Source organism: Bombus vosnesenskii, unplaced genomic scaffold (assembly GCF_011952255.1).
Source record: "Bombus vosnesenskii isolate JDL3184/JDL3185 unplaced genomic scaffold, Bvos_JDL3184-5_v1.1 scf7180000013297, whole genome shotgun sequence".
NCBI lineage: Eukaryota > Metazoa > Arthropoda > Insecta > Hymenoptera > Apidae > Bombus > Bombus vosnesenskii.
In genome coordinates this window covers 1,616,526-1,640,058 of record NW_022882947.1, presented here as the reverse complement: position 1 = coordinate 1,640,058, position 23,533 = coordinate 1,616,526, and the positions used below count along the sequence as shown (strand labels likewise).

The following is a 23,533-nucleotide window of genomic DNA, read 5'->3' as shown; positions in this document are numbered from 1 at the left end:
CTCGGGCATTAATTTATTCGATAAACGAACGAGAGACGTTCTGCTGAAGTCGAGCTGTCTACGGAGAGTTCACAGGCGACTTTCATAATCCGACGTTATTGCACAATCGATAATCCTCCCCGGAGTAAACGTTGGCGTTTTAACGCTCGGACATGGTCCGCTAATTCGGTCGCTTAATCGAAACCGGCGGTCGTTCGGTCTCGCGTGTATCCACTTGTCAATATTTCAGATCCATAAGCCCGAGCAATCCGTTCAGGGCTTTAGATACAATCGATATCGCGTGGAATCTGTCCTTCACGGTTCGCCAACTATCACCGTGTTCCGTCGACGTTCAAATTTTCAGAGATCGATCGTTTCCTCTGATCGATCCGAAACGTTGCGATAAGAAGCTGTTTACCGCGGTAGATTTGTAAAAAGAGGAAAGTGGAAAACTGTAATTAGAGGATTAGTAGGAATTATGGTAGTAAATCGTTCGGTTGACGACGGTTTGTACAATGTTTAACATTTCGCAAAAGAGGTTTAACAAGAGGCGAAGAAACTACTTTTTTCATAGAGACAAAATGATACAACTGATACAACTTAAATGTCCTTTCTGTGAACCGAAAATTGTTGCAATATTCTTTTAAATTGACGATATTTATGAAAAATATCCATCCAATAAAGTTAAAGATGCCGCTCGGAGTTCGTCCCGTGCTCTTTGCTTTCACCGTGTTTGAATGATATTTTTCAAAATAGCGACGCTTCTCTAATTTCCAATGATTTCAAATGAAAGCAACGTACGAAGATAGAACGAATAAAAATCTCGGTAATAAAACTTCTGACCTCCAATTTGTTCCTGAAACTTTAACCCTTTAGGTAGACGTGCTCGGTGTACGTGTGTATAGAAGAAAGTAATCGGAATTGGTTACGAACTCTTACGTGCGTCAAATGTCATCGGCTTGACCTATGAACTCTATGCATACGATAAGCAATTGCTGTAGAAACGTGAATGACCTATAGAGATATTCCCAGCAACATTTCAAACGAATCAACAGCCTCGATCGTTTCTTTCTATCGAGCCAAACTTGTTCGACTCTCGATTCTCAGTCAGCGTCATTTCAAGCGAATTACAACTACGACGATGAAAGAAAAAGCGAACACACAAATCTTTGCACATACTCGCAAACGACAGTTCTAACTACGAGCAGTATCTACTAGAGTGCTGAAATTGATTTGCAAATAGAAATCATGAATATTTTTTGCGATTTATCGTATACTACCATTAAACGAAGTTAATGAAGTCATACGAATCCAGTGAGAGAGATGTTAATGACGAAGGAGTGTCGAGCGTAAGTATGCGTCGTATATCAAAAATGCCACCTATCATTTGTAATCGATATTACGAGCTAATAAATAAAAAGACGACTAATAGAAGATATAAAATTTTTTTTGATATTCGTGATATTTATAAAAATATGCTAGCTTTAAAAAGCCTGAACTCTAATAAATACACCGATAACTGTAAAAATCGTTCTCGATCAAAATTAATAATTTCAACGAACGAGTTTCCAGTTACGTCTTATATTTATATGCATTTTATTCAAATGACCAAGACGTCTTCTAATTGAAACGGAATACCCACTGATGTCCCCAAATGACGTCGAAACTCGCAACAAGATCTCTTCTATCGATCGTAACGCGTCTATTCGGTTTGACGTTTCGACACGCTCATAAAACCAGACATCCTCGGGTTAAGTTGTCACCGTGGCCTCTCGACCAACAACTCGCTGGCTACGGCTTCGCGCAGCATCTTGGAGGGGGCATTAAACGTGGAATCATGGTGAAATACAGTCAGATAAAAACAGCAGGCTACGACCCTCGGGATGTGGTCAGGTCGGGTTACGCATCGCCTTTACGAAGGACTGACCTCTCTCTTCGGATCGTAGGAGGCCAACGAATGGAAGATGGAGCGGGCAAACGAGCCAACGAGAAATACCTCGGATCGAGGAAACGTCGGATAAAGTTCTCTGGGATCGGAAGTTATTGATTTTCGAGCGTTTGGATTTTGGATTATTATCGAGGATTCGTGCAACTATCGACGAATAATGCAAGAAGCTCGTTCCAAAGAAGTTGTAGCGCAGAGAATTTCTTCTTTGAAAATGGATAATGTTAACCAGGGTTTGGTAGTGAAAAAAAAATTGCTCGCGAGTATGATAAAACTGTAAATTCTTTTTAAAAATATTTAAGACAGCTCGGAGAATACCCGTCTAATAAAAAGTGTATAATAAGAGAATTTGCCGTTTCAAAGGAAAATAGGAAAAATACACAGAAAAATACAAAAGCTAAGTAAGGATAAATCCTGAGTAATTTCGCTCCAGACTTGCAAATGTGCAAATGGCTACGTTTTTTGATTTACATTAAATAAATAGCGGGTTTATCGACGAGGAATTTATCGTGTTGCCTTTTTCATATTTTCTTCAAATTTGTAGAAACATTTTTACATTCTGTTCTCGGAGCACTGCGTCTTAGATGCATCTTGAAGAATCTACTCGAAGAAAGTACGACAAAAACGATGTTCGAAGAAGATCGGAATATCGAAGGGGAGAAATACGGAAATTTCCGACTCGCACATTTTATTCATAACACGCTTAACCAACAGCTCAAACATCGCGTAATACTAGACACAATATTTGCTCGGCTCTAAAATGAAAATACAGAATCTTCCATCTTTTTTAGATTCCGCATCTTTTTAAGGTACCACCGTCAAAACTGAGATTTTATTAGCACCCAATCGTAACTTACTAATCGTATTATATCATCCTTCAACGAACCAACTAACACCTGGAAATATTCGTCATCCAAATTATCGTCGTTCTACAGTCGACGTCGTCGTCGTCGTCGTCGTCGTGCTGCTCGATAACTCCACCGATCGCTGTTCGAGAATCAGAGAAGCAGTAAACCAGCGGCGAGGATTATCCGCGGGTGCAGGCCTCTCCATAAAATCGCTCCATTTCCGTGGCGCGGCCAAGGTCAAGCCCGTTTCCTTCGAGAAGGTGGAATAACGCTCAGCGGGTACGCGGCTATTCGCGGCGGAGGATGCGAAACGAGCGTGTAAACGTCGCGTATTTCACGCCAATGAAAACCGCACGGATCATTACGAGCGATCGCGGTTGGACGAGGAAATTCTGTGCTGCGGTCGACGCCGCGTCTGCATGGCTTACGTTACGGCCGCTCTGCTTCGGAGGAAGGTCGAAAATGAGAACTCCGAAGCGAGAACGTCGTGTCCTTTATGGGAGTGGAGGAAAAATTGCGAACACTCGCAGAGACCGAAGAAGCGAAATAGGCCACGTTGGGTGCAGATGGTGACGATGAAACGTTGATGGAAATTGGAAAAGGCGAAGTAGTTTGTTCGCGAAGGGAACAAGCATCGAGGAAAATTACAGAAGGAATCTTATTCAATTTGGGTAGAAGTCTTAACTTAGGATAGAACTATTTTATTTTTATACAGAAAATTAAAATTCTCTACGATTAGAAAAAGCACAAAAATTTGGAGAAATCGTAATTCATAGATACAAGAAATTTACTTTTTCTCAGAGAGACTGTTGATTGGACTATCCGGTCCTTATTTACTAACTGTAACAATATCGGTGAATCGACAAGTTACAAAATGGAAATTAATTAGATGACTTGTAATTTATAAAATTTATACTTCCACGGGTTTCATTTATCTTATTACCGAACGTATTACTCAAAAAAGAAAAAAAAACAGAAACCAAAAAAAAGGGGGGGGGAAGGGAACTAATTAAAACCCTTAAATGAAACCTCGTAAGAAATAGGAAAGGGCGAAGCAACGAGAGCAAAGGGAGAACGAAGGTTCAATAAAGTGGCCGATTAAGGGATTCCCGTGTGTATTTCGCAGGCTGACAAGCAAAAAGATCGACCGATAAAAAAGCTTACCACCGAGGAGGCGGAATTAAGCAACATCAAAGACAGAAAGAGAAGGATACATTGTAAAGGAACACAAGGGAAAAAAGGGTTCGAATTAACGAAGAGACCGCGGAATCGTCGCGAACAGATAAAGAGTAAAAGGAAAGAGGAAGGGAAGCGGGAAAAAACGAGGAGAGGCAAGGTGAACGAAAAGGAACGAATCGCGGCCAGATTAAAGAAGAAGGGGCTTTCGAGAGAAAAACGAGCAACACGGTTGAAGAAAGAGGGAAACGAGCTTCTCTCAGCTGGCGAAAGAAGAGATCCAAGGAGAGAGCCCCGACGTTACGTTTACGCCCACCGAATCGTAGTACAGGCCTGGGGATCACGCCCGGGTGAAAAAGGTAGAAAGAGACATTAGAGAGCCGAACGGGTATACCTTTACGATACCGTCCTCCGCCATAAACGTCACGTATCTTTGGCTAAAGAGAGCTCGTAGTGGCGCCCCTCGCGTACTCACCGGCCCTTTATTAACGACGTGACTTCACCGACTTCCGGGACGATGAAAAGAGACGGTCACATCGAACGAGACAGTTCGAACAAAAGGAAAGGACTAGAAGCGATTGTATCTATGTGCTTGTTCCTTCGGGACAACCGTGTCACCTAAAGTGGAAGTGGAAGTAAGGAGAATAGTAAGGAGAACGGGGAATGGTTTCTGATGAAATTCTTATGTACTTTTTTATAGGATAATAGAGATACAATTTAATGAGAGATTACTGTTACGTGAACTAATACTTTCGATGTTTTTGATTTGAATAATATAAGTGGGAGTTGAGGAGTGGAAGCGTTCGTTATTGGAAACGAAGATGCTGAATTTATACGAGTGGAAATTCGAGATTTAGAGCAGAGAGAGCGAGGATTTTATAGGGAAGTGAAAAGTCGTAAAATGGTGGTTTACGTTTATAAGGAGCCACATAACGATATTAACAGCGTCTTTGGAGCACTGAAAGTGACCCGCCGGTGGTAGTAACTTAATTAACTTAATCGGATTAGAGAATACTTGTTTCGATAATCTCGAATCTTGTCGTCTCATTTAAGTAAGCCGAATGCTTATACAACCTAATAATTTCAATTAAAATATTCGTCTATACAATCCTGCTTTCCACGAAAGATTCCCAATTTTTAACGAAGGCCTGCGATTAAAGTTTCATCGAGATCGGTAACTTGAAAGATTTTACTCTATGTCGTTCAAACATTGAAACAAATTCCTAAATTCCTGCACCACCGGTCTCGATGATATCATCGCACTCTAAATAACCCACGAAACTCTCATCAAAGCTTCTCTAGCTCAAAGCTTCCTTCTCCAATTCCATCGCGCACAATCCCAAAACGTAAAGCCGCATCTTTGCAAGCCACTGCGTGTATCTCTTTCCCCAGAATCTACGCTAATTCGATTAAATACCATCGCTGAATTACACCTATTTTTCTTGCTGCAACCACGAACCATCGCAGTAGGTACGATTCACCGATCTTAAATATCGACGTAAAAACGCGGTCCAACGATTTCTGGAAGAGAGACAGGCGCATGCTGCCGGACAACAAGGCCGAGGGTGAAGAGAGGAGAGGAAAAAGTGAGAGAGAGAGAGAGAGAAAGAGAGAGAGCGGTCCAGTGTCTTCCGATTAAGAGCGAGCTTGCGTTCCAAGGCGGTCGTAACGCCGCTCTAAGAGCCCGTACCTGTCCACGGCCGGGTAATACCTGAAAACATGTCTCTATCACGAAGGGGAATCTCCCTCGTCCGGTAACGCCTTCGCATAAAACCGACGTTTTATCCCGTCTCCGGCGGCCGCGACGTGTTTACGGCGTTTCTATAGTCGACGGCGCAATAACCAACGTCCCTCGTCCTCTCGCGGACTCCACGAAGCCAGAGGGATGAGGAGTGGAAAGAGAAGGCCAGAAAGGGTTGCAGGAAAGAATATTTTCGCGGGGCGGCGTCTAAATTAAGAGACGACGGTAGCACCAAGTCGACTATCGGCATTTTCCAACCTCCCCTGATCCTCATACGTAGCTATCAACGTGTCGCGATTCCGATAGGAACAAAGTTTAACCCGAGAACGAACTTTTGGAGGTTGTGGACTTTTCTCGGTAAAAAGGATCCGCAGAGACGTCTAATCGGCTCTCAGCAAACCCGTTAATCGGTTAATTGGCTAGTCGGCCAAAATCCTATTCCATACGTTCAGAACGTTTTTCCATATAGCTGTCACTTTAATTTTCCTCATACGAGGATAGTACGTTGATTATAGTTAGGTAATCCAGTGAGAAAAATTTCCCCTTCGTTCTCTGCCACGTTCTTTGGACTAATGTTCTCCTGTCAGTCTCTATCAAGTTTCTCTTTTGATTCCACTACCCTTGGTAGCCCGACAACGTCAAGAACAAGCTGCGCGAGTTCGAGTTGATCGATAGGCCTATCTGATTGGATATTAATTAATAGACAGGCCAATTATGGAGCGTATTTGCACAAGTTTCGTATATTGATCGTAGGTAGGTCCAGCGTGAAAACTTTCATCTTCGTTCTCCTCCACGTTCTTTGGACTAACGTCTTTTTGATAGTCTCTACCAACGCTGTTGCGTCGGTTCTACTATCTTCGATAGCCCGACGACAGCGTCGAAAGCAAACTCGCGAATTCGAGCCGATCGATATGGCTGTTTGATTGGATATCAATTAATAGACAGGCTAATTATGGAGCATATTTGCACGTGATAGACCGGATGCAGGCGTGATACCGACGTTGGCGTTCTACGCTCGTTGGAGATCGGTCAGTGGAAGGTGCAGCTGCGGTTACTGATTGAGAAACGTTTAATTGCTCCGCTGGCAGGCTTCGAGTTGGCGCTTAATGAGATCGTAAGTTTCATTGTAAGATAGCGATCCAAGTTACTTCGGTATGGTTTTTCGTCTTTTTTGACAGGCAACCGCGTGTTTTACGTTTCAAGCATTGACAGCGTCAGAAGCTAAATCTTATATCGCGATACGGTACATGTCAAAGTTTAGGCCGGTGTTAATTATCGATAACGTTATTTTTTCCACTTTTCTTCGCGATTCAGAGGTATGCGTGCCACTTTTCTTTATGACCGTTCACGCGATATTATACGTACTGACATTCGCAAAGCGGAAATGAATTTTGGTTTATGGTTATCCGCGTTGGTTCCCGAATACCTCGATCTAACTTTATTTTAGGATAACAATGAAGCTTCGCGACGACGAAATTGCGACTGAGACACGAAGGGAGATCAACAAAATTAAAAATACGACAACTTTCAACTACGACTCTCGGACGATATTCGAACAATTTACGGTGGTAGTCGTTAAAAAAAAAATTCGTTTTAACCCTCGAAAAAGGACGAGATAAAAGTCGAAGCTGAAACTCGTTTAAGAAACCCGCAACGTAACTCCTGCAATCGTCTACTTCGATAACCACGAGTAAGAAGAATACCACAAACCCTGCTGGACGATAGTCTCGAAAGAGAAAGACGTACCTGTGGCTGTCGTTTTCATACAATACGACGAATTAAAAGCATACGCGTACGGCACGGCAGAGTGAGAAATCGAATGCAAACGCGGCGATTGAATTTCACGATGCCGGGCCGACAGAGGGGGCGTTCGAAAAATACGATTCACACGGTGAAAAGAAAACGGTGAACGACGACGGGTACGCGCGAGGTTTTGCCAGCTCGTTCCCGCAAGAAGGACAAACGTTTTGGTATTCCGTCGACGTGTCGTCTGGCTTGTCATACCGACACGCCAGCGACGACGCGCTTCGCGTCTTCGGTACGTAGTTGGTAGGCAGACGTGCCAACCCGACGCACGGCTAAATATGCTCGAAGTCACGGATCCAGCGATCGACTCGTACGACAACGAATGCGACGCACCTGTGCTTTTGTTTCCCTCGCGACAATCGCCTTTCAATTTTTTCACCGCAACCAAAAGGAAAAACGAGCAGGCGGAGACGAGAGGCGAATAGGTTACGATTAGTCAGCTGATCCTTTGCATTTAACAGGTGGAACGGTCGGATAGTCAACGGAGTGTAAATGTTTCAGCCGCTACGCGAAAATATTTCCAAGCTTGCTATTCTAAGGAACGTGGTACGGTAGAAGATTCAGGTGACGAAGTCTTACGTTGTTGAGACACGAGATTCGCGTAGACGGAACGTACGTTATATCGTATTATAATATATTTAAGATATCGTTACGTTTATCGGATAGAAACATTAATCAGAGCGCGAAAATATTTTCTGGTTTGTTGTTTGAGAATTACACAAAATGAGACGAAAATATCTATCGATGCATCTGTACGATCGTCGAAGTTATCAAAAACCAGAAAGTTTCTATAGTTTTCTACCAGAAGGAATCACGGCTTCGAGCATTCGATCATCGTGCCGATAAAGATCTCGATTCGACTAACTCGCCGCACACGAGAGTCGCGAAGTGAATCAATAAAAAAAAAACGACCATGGTACACCCGCGATAGATCGTTCGATCACGACCACACGACTCACTCCGCGATTAAAATTGACTTCCGGCGGCGGCGCGGCCAGCTCACGCGACCGAGATTCGTTCGGCGGATTGTTCGAAGCGGCGACCGTTGCCGTAAAAAATCGTTATCTGACCAAGGGACCGGGTCATTTGCATTTTCATAGGGCCGCGAGGTGTAGTTCACGGCTCGTTAGATCGGCACCATGCACCGACAGCTATCTCGCACACGCGCCACCACACATTTCACGCATCTTATTCCTCTCGTTAAAAGGTACATATATATATATATAGCAGCCGCTTCTTCTTGCTCGCGAGCATTCGATCGACCGCCAACCGGAAAAGTGAAATCATGCCCGAGACGAAATAATATCGGTATCGGGATAACAGAGTCTTGTTAACCGTGACGAGCTGCGTTCTTTCAGTTTATTGCAGAGTTTCGTTCTTGCTTTTCGATTTGCTGGGATTTCGAATTTACGAAGCTGAGCGTTACGTTCAGTCTTGGCTTGCGGATCTTGGTGGTTAAAGTTTTGAGATGTATCGTGGTTGGTTCTGGATACTTGTTTCACCGGCTTCCTGAGACGCGTTGGATTATACGTTGGTTTATCATTTTTTCGAATTTGTGGAGTACACTGGTTCTACGTTCGACGTATTATTTGAGCCACGCGTTTAAGACAGCGAAGTTTCTCTTGGTTTCTAATTTCTTTGTATTCAGCACAGAAGCTATTCCTCTTAAAACCTCTGGCGACCACCCTGCACACTGCATCGTCCACACGACAAACAAAACGATCGAGCAGTCGTCGAATTCCAAAAGGGAATCGACGAAGAGAGAATCGCTGGAAGAAAACAGCAGGCGCGTGCGAACAGTTGCCGGCGCCCTGTCGTTCCGACAGGTGACAGCGGAGTCCTTAATCGCGCGATGACGTTTCCATGGCGCGAATCGGGCGAGTCACGTCGCTTAATTGCCCCCGCGAATCGTTCAATGGCTTCCATGGCGTTCGTTGTGCGCGCGTTTATCTTTAGGGAAACGCTCGTTCGCTCGGCCACGACAGAAAGAAACGAAGAAAGCGTTGCCCTACCTGGCGCCATTATCTAGTAGCCAGTGAGAAAAGTGTCGATAACGAGCAATCAGAACGGGAAGAGAGGATGGCCAGAGCTCGATAAAAGGGGAATCGAATCGGGATTGTTCGGCCAAGATGAAAAATCGGACAAGCGCCAGCTGGCGAGGCGTAATTGCCCGCGAATGTTCCAGCACTTCACGCTCGTTCCTCCACTTCAGGACGATTCGTCTGCATGTCGAGACCATGTTCTCTCGAGTTAACGACGCTGGAAACGAGACGAGAGCTTGCGGTGTTCGCGCACGGCCTTCGGAAACTTGATTTTTCGTTTGCCGAACACGAGGAAATCTTAGAATCGGTCGCGCGATTCGTCTTGGCGACACTCGGGTCTTCTGACGTTCCAGGAAGATCGCAGAAACTCGGTGATAACGCGGATATTTCAAGATTCTGGATAATACACGGACGATATGTGGGTGATACGCGGGAACGAACATAGCAGAGTTTCAACGTTATAGAGCACGAATATACTAAATAATAAATTTCAAAAGCACATGCATCGTGTTTCCATGAAAAGGCGAGTCGAAGCCGCAAAGCGAAATCTCTGACGAATAGAATCTACCGGCTTCCATGGAGGCGCGTTAAAATCGGAACACCTGTTCCACAGAAGCAGGAAACGCTCGATCTTCGAGCGATTTAAGGTGAACGGTAAAAGGAGGAGGCCTAGAGAAAACGGGGGCTATGTTCGTTAAAGCCCGTCTCCCGCTGTTCGAGAAACTAATAGGCGCGCCATCACGACGGAAGCACGGGAGCCGCCTCGAGATTGCTCCGCGAACATTCCTAATCACGTTTTCTCGGAGACAAAGCGTGCTGCAACCGCGAGAAAGCAGAGAGAAGGAAACATCGTGCCGGTCAGATGACGGTCGAAAGGAAACGAAAGCTATGGGCAGAAGATGAGGAAGCGAGACAGAGGAAACGAGAAAAAGTGGCGGACAACGCCAAGAGCTCGCTCGAGGTGGGAACAAAAGCCACTTCTTCTTGTTTCTCGTTTTTTTTCTTTCTTCTCTTTTTATTTTTTCTTCCTCTACGCCCAGAGAGAAGGCTTTTGGCTCGCCACGTACAGGGATCACTCGTTCACCATTGTGACTTCTTGCACGTATGAAAAACCACAAACCACCAACGTTATTTCGCGGCTGCGAACACGAAGGGTCTCCCTTTCCACGAAGCCCAAACCGCGTAATACCATGGGCCCTCCGCTCTCTCTTCCCTCTCCTCTTTCTCTTTTCCCTTCTAGTTTGTCCCTTCGGCGGATCCAGCTCTCCGCTCCATTACGCCGATACCGAAGCAGCTTCTCGTTTGATCGACAGTCATCGACTCGCGCGTCGATCATTACCGTGTCGCTTTTAGTAGGCGAAAAGAAGCGAAGAAGATCGAAGGCACAGGACGCAGAAGAAAGTAACGCGTATTCGGAGAAATTTTGACGATGAATGTTAAAGACACGGCGGATCGGTTGTGAGCTTTGGACAAATTTTTAACCGTCCTCGAAATGCTCGGAAGAAACTTCGGGTTCCGAGATAGCGATGACACTGATTCTCCGATAGAAAGAAGAAGAAAGCAGAAATACACTGTGCGTTGCATCAATATGTAATCGGTAGGTCGGTGATCGGTAAGACGTCAAATTGCAAAGAAAAATCTCTGTCAAGCTAAAGCATAAAACTGCGCGCCTTGCTCGTAAAAAAAACACATCATCTTCGATGCTTGGAAAATCTCAGATTTCATCGCTTCTAACGCGGAAATTCCTCGTAACGCGCTGCAGTTCGAGGAACGAAACCGATTCTCCAGGCCAGGGGCCCTCTGACCGCAGAAAATCGCGGTCGATGTTGACGTTTATCGTAACCGACGATCGCGTGCTCCGCGACAAACTATCGAATCATACGTCGGCTGGTTGTCGGATCGCGGACAAATTAAACATGACAAGGTGACGGCGATACGTGGGCGATCGTTCTGCGCTAGGAACTCGGGTTTGTCCGGCTGCGCGCCAGCCAGCCACAATGGAAGCGAAACGATTCCGCGACCGCACGCTCCATCCATTCAACGAGTTCCTCCTCTCTTGTCGAAGCGACGAGAAAACTTGTCTCGCCGCTCGACACGCTGGTGGCTAGTTTGGAAACTTAACTCTCAAACCGAAGGGGTCTCGTTTTTCTTCGCGTTCAACCAAGCGCGCGGCTTAGACGGATGCGTTGCCGCGCTAGGAAGAGATTTTCCTTCGTTTGGTTATGCAACTCGTTGCAGATTTCCTACGGAGATAGTGGTTGGAACGGTTTTTGCTAGAAAAGGAAGAAATGAAAATGGCAAGGAAGGAGACTCATATCTTACGGCTTGAGTAACTTGCTTTTTCTTTCTTTTTTTATTTTTTTTATTGAAAATTGTTTTTATAGTCGCTGGTGAAAGCTCGCGTTTCGATGTTGTCGAAGAGAATTTTTCTTTCTTCGATTCGTTGGACAAACAAACAGATATCGTACGAGGATCTTTGATCGAGAAGTTAAAAGGGGAAGAGCTTTTTTTATGATTATTCAGGATACGCGTATTTTTTACTGTTAAAGATACATTTGAATCTGAATTTGTATAAATTAATAAACACGACGATGGACGTCATCGGTAGAAGGAAGTGGAAATGTCGTAAAAACGGCAGTATCTACATCTTGAATAATATCTTCTTCTTGATGTTAAAAACATCGACCTTGATCTATCCCGTGTTACTTAAGAGAGTGTTTCTTGATTTCATTATATAAGACAAGGATAATATACAAAAGATCGTGGTTAAGAGTCTCTTGGTTGGAAAATTCAGAAAAACGAAGAAACGAATTTTTGACAAACGCCTTTCCCAAATTATTCTTCATCTCCTTCTACTTCGAGTATGATTCAACGGAGAGAAAGATTATTTTTCTGCTAATTACAGTATGTTAATCAACTTCATTAGTCTTTCTTCGCTGATCTTCCATCTCCAGGCTGAATACCAAATTACTTCTTCCTTTTCAAAGGAACTTCATCCTTGTTATTTTAATCACGTCACTAACATCGAGTTACTTTAACCTAGAGAAACTATTCTGTTCGAAACTACGACACATTACAACGACGCAACACGTGGGCGGTGCCGCGTGTAACTCATTGTCAGTCAGAAACAATGAAAACGAAACGAATGTACATGGCGCTTCATTCACGAGGGCAAGGATGTGCGATGCAGATGCTTTGTGGCCCATAAACATGTCAATCGGCGACGGCCGTCAACGAGGCTAGTGGTCAGCGAAGCAGCGAGCAGTCGCGTTTGTATTTTGAGCGACAGCCAATATTTAACATGGCTGATGGCGAATCTTACGAGACAAGGGAATTGCCAGACGACCAGCGTGTTATCCGAGGAAAGAGAAAGGTCGAGGATGAACGTTTAAGTACTTGGACCTCGGTTCGAAGCTTCAAGACCCTACATGGTGCTTTCGATAGCTAAGAAGATGCTTCCCTCGAGGATTCAAGTAGCGAGAGTATCTCGTAATACTTATTACAATAAGTAGCATTAATCTATAGCTACAGGCCTCTCGTCTCTAGAACGTCTTCTTCGGTATCTCAACAGAAGAAATCAAAGCTTGTAGAAAGTCGTGCCTTAGAAATCGCTTTATCAAGAAAATCTTCTCAATCGATGACGATTACATTATTAAATTCGATTGCCATAGCCGAAGAAGGTGACCACAGTCGCCGCAATAAGCCGCAAAAGGTAGTTAGAAAAAAAGCTTAAAACACGGGGGAAGAAAAATTACCGCGTTACACCGCCTTCCGATCGTAACTCAAATCTTCCCACTCGAATGCCTCGGGATTGCTTTTTACATAACCACGATAACAATGTACGACTCGTATTTTCATCTACTGGCGATTATCTGCGACGCGGCGAGCGAACGTCGATCATTAAAATCGGCGAGGTCAAGCGGTTGCAAAATTCGACGATCCGTCGAACGTTCGTTCGATGGAAACGTACGCTGGAAATTTGACAGCGCGATCATCGTCGTATGATAATAAATGATTCATGAACCACTGGAGATCGCACTTGTTCCGATAACTCGAAAATCGTTCCTTCGATACGACTGTTTCAACGTTTTGAGCTCGACGAGACGCACGATCCTGCACGTTGTCACAGATTGCAACACTTTGAGCTTCGCTACTTGAAAAACAAATATATAATCATAAAGAATATACAAACTAGCGAATCAAATTCACCGGTAAGACAGAGAACGATTTACAAGATTAAAGTATTATAAAATAATTTTGTTAAGGTGTGTCAATTTTTTCTGAGAAAAATGTAGTACCACCTTCGAATTCTGATTCGATACTTTTGGAGTATGTTTCAAAAGTTATACGAAGTTCCGAGCGCGAAAAATAGAAAATTTCGTAAATTTTGAATCGAAAGAAATTTCTTCTCCTTTTTGTACTTGGTCCGACAGAATAGCACGTACAAGAGGTTTGACCGGACCCGGTATTTCTCCCGGACCCGATTTATCAATCTTTTTATTCTTCGAATAAATAATTAAATAAATACAATGTTCTGGAAATGTTGCGCGTATTACCTCAGAGGGAAATCCGGTGTGCACGGTTTACATCGAGTCACTACAAGTACGAACATTAATCTCATTAGTGGCCGCGTGAAAGAGTCGGCTGACTCGTCTGGAGAACGCTCCGTTCGCCATTACTTCGCCGTTATATCGCGACGAATTCGTTCCGCGAGATCGTAGCTGTCGCCAAATCACGAGTTGCATTGGGCACGAGTTAACGAAGACGCATCAACTGGTCGAAAGATAATATATGTCCCGTGAAAAAGCCGCTGATTGCTGTCGCCATTGTAACGCATTCTGTGGCAAACGGGACTGACGACACGTGGGACACATGCAAATGACAAAACGTTCCATCATCATCTTCGATACGTCAGCAGTTGGTCCGTGCCGTCAGTCATTTTTTCATCCCTGATGAATTGGATCTTCTCCGCGAGTGGTGTAGAACGAGAATAAATGTGTTTAACTTGGGAAGATCCACTCCGATGAAAATTAATGTCAAAACTTTCACGAGTCGAGTGGTGAAGTTGCCCGGTGAATAGATCATTATTTTCGAAGATGATTTAAGTATCTTTTAAGCTATGTTTTCTTCATTTTGGAAAGTCCGTAGATTGAAATCCACATAGAATTCTCTATCATCCTACGTTATTCCAAGCCATTCCTCTACGTATAATCATTATAACTCTACATCATTTAGTGTAAGTAGAACGTCTCTGTATTCTTGATCGTTTTTCTTTTCCGAAATTATTGTTAAGTAAGCAATTATCAGATTTCAAGGTTTTATCGTACGAAACAATCATTTTTTAATTTCCCAACTTTCAAACGTACTATTTTCCTGATCGATCCTTCGATAAAACATTAACACGACAATTTAAGTGAAACGAAACGATACGAAGCGAAGAAAAAGAACAGGATGCAACTATAGAAACAAAGCGCCACTGTCAACCAAACGAAAGCTGCAAAAAACGATGAAGCAATTTCGCGACAGAAGCCGTCGAACTGTCTGCGAATAGTTGTTCGGAGAGCAATTTCGCCGGAGTAGGAAAGAAAAAATCAGCGGAGCCCCTCTTAATTAGAAGAGCCCGACGAATAAACCGAGCCCGATTCGCCAAGATAAGGCTGTTGGGAATTTCGGCAGCTAAGTGGCAGCCTATTCGCTACCGACAGCTTCCACCGGCTCCTAATTGTCAAGATCGAGAACCGTAATTACACACTTCGACATTAGTTCCCCCGACTCTCTATCTTCTTTCCCTCCTTCTTACTCTTTCTTTCTCTCTCTCTGTCTCTCCTCTCTTTTTCACTCTACCGAGACATCCTTTTAAGATGCTGTTGGATCCATTTTATGGCGTAAGGGCACCGAAAATAACGTTCAACGCATCCACGTTCGAACCAGTGATAGGGAAAGATAAAACGTCTGTTCAGGAAGAGGTAATGGGTTCGAGAAGAATTACGTGTTTTGTTTGAGGAAGTCGAGAAATATCGAAAGGTTTTTAGAGGAAGAATTTTCGTGGAATTCCAGGCAGAATGGTGTAGTCCCTTTTCCTCGAGTTTGGTGATAAACTGGTTGCTGTTGTGAATGAAACATTCGAATTAAGAAATAACGAAGAGGATAGATACCAAGGATGAGATCTATATGTTATTATAAAAATTCGAAGCAAAGAATATAATTGTTTTTCATCGAAGTTTAGCGATAAAGTAATTGTTGCAACGCCAAATGTATTTTTAGCGAAGTTAAGTCGAGCTTTACAAGAATATCGTGCGTGATACATTCTGATAAATATTATTTCAAACAAAACCTACAAAATTCGAAGTGTATTTTGAAAAATATGAATTATAATCAAAGTAAAGACGAATCGAATTTTCGACCAGCCTATCGACGAATCATTTTGCACAGCAATTATAAATAATCATCGAACGATGCTATCGTTTTATTACGTAAGTCCAAGTGATCTTAAAATGTAATTCGAGATTCCTTATCGATGATCGTGTTTGTTCCCCGTGTACGTCAGTCGATAGAATATCGAGTACGAATTCCAATAACGAAGAGTAACGCCTACTTTAAACGCACATGTGTTTCACAACTTGGCGCAAGCCGTCACCACGAATGGCATCCTGTTATAACGAACTCGATAGAATTTTGTTCCCTATCAACACGTATGACTGATTAGAGCAGGCAGCGTCGACCATGAGGAAACGATTGCCGACCTCGAAACGATACTTCGTCATTCTCTCTATCATTGTGATACTTACGAATGTCCACAGAATTACGCGCTCACGGCTATTAATTTTAATAAAATGATCTCTTTTACGAAGATTCAAATGTAATAAAATGTCAGCAAATGCCTATTTCGTCCGAGTATAGATATAGTATTTGTACCTTTACATTCACAGAAATCTGAATATTCTTATGTACTTGGTATAAGCTTAACGACAAGTTCAGAAAGAAACTTGAAAAAGTTTTTCCTTATTATAGTTGTCACACTTACGAAAATCTAGACAATCGCGCACGTATTGTTATTTATCGTGTAAAAATGATATATTAATTTCTCTTACCAATGAAATACCAAGAGATGCAACGATGAATATTGCAATTTTCACTCAGAAAAGTGTGAATAGCGACATATAACTTACGACCTATGCCAACGTCGTACTATCCGTGCCGGGGTACAATTATTGTAATCAATGGAAAGCATTGTTCTCAATGAAACCTGGACGATGAATGGCAACGGTATGTAAGTCCGACTACCGCAGGATAAATATTTTGGACGCCATGCGCTTCGAAAAACTGTGTGTTTACAAAATATCTTTCGATCCATCGAGCCTTGCTACAGATAAAAAAAAAAAAAGATTAACGATATTCGAGAAATAGATTCCACGAAATTAATTACTAAATATAGTATTCAACTTTTTCTCCACGAATACCATACATTTCTCAAAAAATAGACGATTGGACGAATAAAAATGCGAATCAACGTTAAACCTCGGTTCGTTATACTACCTGAAATTGATGAAGATGCTAATAGCTTATTTGCTCGACAAATGGTGTCACTGAAACTGGAAATAACGCAAAAAATTCCGCACTAACGAAAGATTTAAGTAACTCGAAACTAATACGATAACTTTTTCCCTGTCTCAACTGTTCCTACGATAGGACATTACAATAGGATTACGCGTCTCTCAAGAGATGATTCTCGTTTCGTCGAACGACTTTAAGCAAACAATCCACGTCAAAAATATATGGAAGGGTCGCGATTTTTCTTTTCGAGTAGCTCTGTTTCTACAAGAAAGACCTAAAATATAATAAATATCACGTCGCTCTGTGTTAAATATTGCGCTCTCCTTAATTTTAACGGACCAAACCTGTGTCTGCCGGCTGTTTCGTTGCGGAACTATCTATTCGCCAACGACCTAACGATTCGACACTCTATGAAAGAAAATGTACGAAACGAATCGACTCACCAGTGTAACACCAGGCCGGCCAGACAACAGGGCTCTCGGTGTCCAGCTCCCTCATTCTCTCAGCGACCCGCGGACATCTCCACTCCGTACGCCCCGACGTAGCGGTGAGTATGTCCAGTTTGATTTCCGACACGAACAGCTTCCCTTGCAATCAACGATCAACCCCCTTTTCCGTTCAACGAGACTCAATCGCCCCGATCAGTCTACGCGCGAGTTAGCTCGAGTTCGTCAAGCTCTCAACGTTTCCAGCTCGTGCACGTTGGCGATACCCAAACCACCTGTTGAACGTCAAATCTGCAGCACGCGCAAACGCACAAGTCCGACAAGGATCATGCCTCCGGCACCGAAACGATCACTTGGTTGTGCACGGGTCGCCAACGAACGCGAAAGATCGTCGAGCCTGCCTTTATCGAACGACTGCACGTCCAACGATCAATTTCATTAAACAGTTAAGCGTAGATAAGAAATTTGCGACGATAAAGCACGAACGACGATCCGTCATCGGCGCGACGTGGTTTCGCTCTGGCCTTGCTACCAGAGGACAGTGGTCGTGTTCGTAAGAGCAGAGGAACAGCACGGCATAACGATGTTGCACGCGTGTTACACGAAAAACACCGTCGCGTCGCGTCGCGTCGCCTCGAATCGTCGCGTCTGCCGCGCGGTCGCGCACTAAATGTCACGGAAATGTCAATGAGGAGTCGCGGACGTTTGACACCTTCACTGTCCCCTCCTTCCTCTTACTCGGCACACAGTCACACGAGTGGAGGGTTAGTCTCGTCTTCCTCCTTGTTTAAACGAGAGGCTCGTCGTTCACCGATCCTCTCGGAACACTGTATCGACACTCGCGCAAAACTCCGGCGATCTTCCGCGTCGGCGATCGTCGACGATCGTCGTCCGACCCTCGACTGACGCGGTCTCGTACTGGTCTACTGTCGCGTGGCGAACACCTCTCGAACGCTCCTCGCCGCTTCCCCGAGTGCCTTCGAGTTTCCAGTTTCCACGATTGTTTACACACGACCGCGGACCTCGGCTAGAACCGAATCGTGTCTCCTCCTTCCTCTCTGTCCTCTATATTGCAAATCTTCTCGTACGAACATCCGACGAGCCAAGGACGTTAAACAGTGTCTTTCTCTCTCTCACATACACACACACTCTCTCTCTTTCTCTCTCACAAACGTTTTAGAAGCTTCGCGTCCCTAAGAGACTTTGTCGGAGGACGCGTCACCTTTACGACGACGGCGACGACCCGGTAGCGACGGACAGTCAGAGAGAGGATACGCGATCGATCGATCGTTGCCTCCACACGTTCGGGAGGATCGTTGACGTAGCGCAGGATGACACGACACTACAACACCGCACTGCTGCGTGAGGCGACGTCGAAGGGGACAGACGGAGACAGCGGGAGAAGGACGAAGCTTGGTAGGGGGTGAGAAGAGGAGACACACGCGGCGGGAGAGAAAGGGTGAAGGAATATATAAAGAAAAGAGAAGAGGTAAAAAGAAGAGAGAAAAAGAAAGAGAGAGAGAAAGAAAGAGAGAGGGAAGAACCTGACCACCGGACACGCTGGCTTGGTAGGCACGACACACAGGTAAGCGGAGTGGCACTTAGGTTGGTGCACCTGCCGCGAGAGTCCGCGTCGTAATGGGAGCGGGGCAACGGGCGGCAGGTAGGCAGGCCCACCGCTCGTCAACCTGCGGAGAAGGGGAATCAGTCACATGGCGAGGTGCCCCGCGCTGCCTGCGAACAAGGAGGTGGTAGCCGAACCAAGTGGTGGTGGACAAAAGGTGGCAGTGGTGGTGGTACTCGACTGAATCCACGGTGGTGGCGGCCGTGCTTGGTAGGATACGCGACCGCCGCGGCCGACGAGAAGGAGTAGGAATCGAACAGGACCTCGAGAACCGAGCGCACCGTCCGATCGGAGCAACCTGTCGCTTCGGGATTTCTTTGTGGATATGGTTCCTTCGGACGCGTCTACCGACCATCCTCGTTTGATTCTTTTCGATCGGACGCGAAGAAGAAACGCGATTTCGTTGAACTATGTCTGCTCTGGGACGAACGAATTTCTTTGGAGAGAAAAATGACGCCGCATTCTAGGTTATTGTCGCACGATTCGAAACCAACGGATTGCATCGAGGTTTCCGACGATGGTTTTGTAATAGATCGAAGATCGTGAATATTACAATATCTCGCGAGGTATTGCGTAGCTTTGCTTCGATGCTGTTTCAACTATTTTAAAACCGTATCTCGATACTAAACGTAGATTCTCTGCCAGTAAAGAGATCGGAATCTCCGCGTGGGAATTCCGCAAGAATCGAGAAAATTCTACTGAATTAGTTTTACAATGTATTATATAATCGTTCGCTGTCGCAGTTTCTTACATATTTACGCAAAAACGCTCTCATAAAAGATAGAAAGTCTACCGGAACGATTTGTCCTGCAACGATTAGTCCGATCGTGAATTTCACATTCTACTTAGGCTACCGCTACCGGATACCATCGCAAGAGTGAAAGATTCGCAAACACTTGGCAAATTCAGGACTCCGTAGCTTGTTAATACAACTTGTACGACGTACGGCAGAATGCAAACTTAATTTGAATTTTAAAGAATGCAAATAAAATTCAAGAAAATATAAGGAAAACGTATTTAAAAAAAAAATAATATGTGGAGGACATTTCGAAAGAGAGAAAGAGAGAGAAAGAGTGATTCCTTCATTTAGGTTCGACTCGGTGTTCGGACAAAAGGCACACGCGGTACTTTCGTGTCTCCGGTACCGACTATGGCTTCCTACAAAGGTCGTTGGCGAGTTCCATATTTGGATTCACCGAAGGAACAGAAGGGTATTGAATTCCAGGCGTTTCCACCGATCCACGGCTACAACCTGATGGCAGATTGTCCCCTGACTCGTCGTCGAGGAACGTCGTACGCTGTCTAACTACGTCTTTCTTTACGTCTCTAACTGAACGGAGTTACGTTTCGTCTAGCTGGACAGTATATCGATAAAACGAGACAAGAATGCCTTGTTGCAGCCGCGAGCGGATATGGATGCGGTTTCAGAACAATCGCGTGTACCCGCAAACGCAACGATCAACTATTCAACTGTTTTTAGAAATTGTCATCCGTTCGAGTGATTAATTTCATCGTTCGGAAAGTAGACAAGATCTATATTTAATAGATCGTCGGAGAGAAATCGTCGGATGAAACTTTTAACGTACTTTGGGTCAGTTAGATTGGCGTTAAAAAAACAAATTATCGTCTCGATCACATATTCAAGGAAGAACGCTCGAAAACATAACGTCCGCTAATATACTATAATCATTCTAGTTAGAAAAAAAAATATCCTGAACGACGAGTACCACTCGACCTAAGCTGCATTCTCAATTCAGCTTCATCGTTATTCCACTTCCACGCGGACCATAACGCATCCCATCAACGAACCACCAATCTGCCTAGGAAGAGAAAAGAGGAAGTCGAACGAACCTGCGACGAACGTAACAAAAAGTCGAAGCACCTATCGAACGGCTACCTTAACGAAAGGAAAGTCGCGTAGGATCGTCAGGGGCTGGTTAACAGGGCCATAACCCTGCGATCCCACGACTTGACTCGCGTATGTCGCGACATCGTTATCGCCGCGGAATATCGGTAGTATACGCCGGTGTCCTGGAAGTGTTGCCCTAGGCGTCTCTCTGCGTGGCGACCGGGCAGTGCAAACGGCGAACGAAACGAGGCTGCAACCGTGCAGAGCACGGTAGGGTAGCTCAGCACGCTCGAGAGCACGGATGAGAGCTTGTTAGGTTAACCATCACATTGTTTCACGAGGGCGTGGTGGCGTGTTGTTTGCAACGAGTGCGTGGCGAGGAGGCCTTCCTCTCTGTGCATGCTACTCTCGGCCGTCTCTCTCTCTCTCTCATTCTCTCTCTATCCCCGTTCCTCCGACCGCTATGGCCCGAAGATCGAGTCGTGGCATCGAGAGAGCGATATATCGCGGTCGATATATATCACTCGGCGAACCACTCGACTTCCATACGTCCGCTCCGGAGAGCGTACATATGTACGCGTGCATCGCCCGCGGGCTGGCTTCAAGGTCCTCGTTTAGATATCCGTTCCCTTCGAGATTATTCGAGGCAACGACGACGAAGACGATGTCGACGACGACGACGACGAAGACGACGACAAGGAGAATCGTTCGCCTTCCAGTTCGTCGATCCTTCCTATCCGAAGCCGATCGGCCAGCTTCCGGAGCTAGCCATTTCCACCTCGGCCATTTTCTCTTTCGCGGCTCCAGCCGCGATTAAACGGTCCGTCGAACCCATCCCTTCGTCCCACGACGATGTAGTAATCGCCTCGGCACCGTCGATACCAGAGATTAGCGTCAATCGAAACCCTGCCCAGTCGCTGCCGTTCTCCGAGCCGATGGCTAGCGCGAGACGCGATTAACTACGCTCGTCGTGATGCTGCTTGCTGGTTTCTTGGTACTACCAAGATGAGTGCAGCGATTCTTTTTGTAGAATGTTTGTTTGGTGCGTTTCTAAAGAACGCGTGATTGGCGCATGATTAGCCAACTTTTGGCAGATTGCCTGTTGTTACATCTCGTGACTTGAGCGATTTGAGCAAATATTTTTAACATATTTTTCTGCTTCCCCAAATAGTTCGAAACGATTCGTGCTACTATATGTCGTTCACACGATGAAATCTTGATTTGATATCTCGAAAACGCGTCGACTTTACGATTAGACGTGCAACGCACACGGTATCTGTTTGAGTAATGCAAATGTTGGGTCAAAGGTTTCCAGTTCGATTTAAAATCCGTAGAAAGCTTCGGAAATAGCACAACACTTTCTAAGTAATATTTGATCTATGATAAAGCGGCGTTTTACCACATTTTCCATCGCTCCGAGCGACTGAACAATCATCTTTCTATGTTTCCCTCCTTTCCAGTGAACGTTCTCCCTTCGATCTGATCAAAACTCTCAAACTTTCATCGAAGTTGCCTGTCTAACGCCAGACTGCAAACAAAATTAACACAAATTTGCCAACATAGAAGTTTATGCGCAATTCTAAATGGTTTTCTTCTCTTCTTTCCGTTCGATTAAAATATCCTCGTCGGGCAACAACTCGTTAAGTCGGTTTAATTCTTACGGAAATTAGAACTGTCAAGAAAGTTGACAAGTAATACTACCTTTCTGAATAATTTCCAGTTTACGTTAAAGAAGTACTTCGTACTTCCTCCTGTTTCAAGATGCTAGATCATCTCTTATTCATCAATTTTATCTCGATTAAAATATTTCTACCTGCCCGTTGCTTGCTGTAAAGTCCTATACGGGATACCCATTAAAACACATTTTATTAAAAGCTTTAGCAAGAAACACAACATTTGTAACACTTTTGCTCGTCTCGTCCTTGCTTCTTTTCCAATTGCAACTGTCCTGGCTAATTATAACCTGCAGCAAAAGTTCGCTATGCAGCACCGATTAAAGCTAAAATTATCGGCATTCCTAACAAGCAGCGGAATACTCTTATTTTAGCGAGCAGAGTAGATGGATTTAACCGAACAAATTACATTTCGCGTATTCTTTTGTCCGCGATAAAAACATCTTCCAACTAGAATAGCCGCACGGGCTATCGAAAATTTACGACAGTCGACAAAACTGGAAACGCTTGAGTAACCACTCGTTGCCTTCATTTCGATAAAAGTCGCTGTTAATTTTATCGAAGGCAGCTGCAGCTCTTTGATGCTTGCGAGTACCTCGAATCTGACTCTGTCATTTTAACTGATTTGGCAATTCTAACATTAACCAGTTCCTCGAACCTGATTTCGAACGAGCACACAGTTAAATCTTTGCTCGTGCCCCGAGCAACCTGCGCCCGGTCTATATATTCCGGAGGAACGACTATCCGGAGAAACAGAGTGAAGCAAACGGAAGACGATCGGCTCGAAATCGACGCGTTAAAGTCGTCTCGCGGGACTGGAAGCCACGGCCTAGCCATAGCTCATCATCGG

At 44.5% G+C, this 23,533-nt stretch overlaps 1 protein-coding gene across 3 annotated transcripts in view; it reads right to left on the bottom strand.

The window, feature by feature from the left end:
* The window catches only part of LOC117233532, a 178,487-nt gene that overhangs the window by 133,892 nt on the left and 21,062 nt on the right, over window positions 1-23,533 (bottom strand). Inside the window, exon 1 of one of the 3 annotated variants that reach the window (XM_033493915.1) lies at window positions 17,535-19,486. The exons of the other annotated variants lie outside the window; for them this stretch is intronic. Within the exon in view, the coding sequence (XP_033349806.1) occupies window positions 17,535-17,589 (55 nt within the window). The 5' untranslated portion in view covers window positions 17,590-19,486. Of the gene's footprint in view, window positions 1-17,534; window positions 19,487-23,533 lie in introns of those variants that run through there. 3 annotated transcript variants of the gene reach the window in all.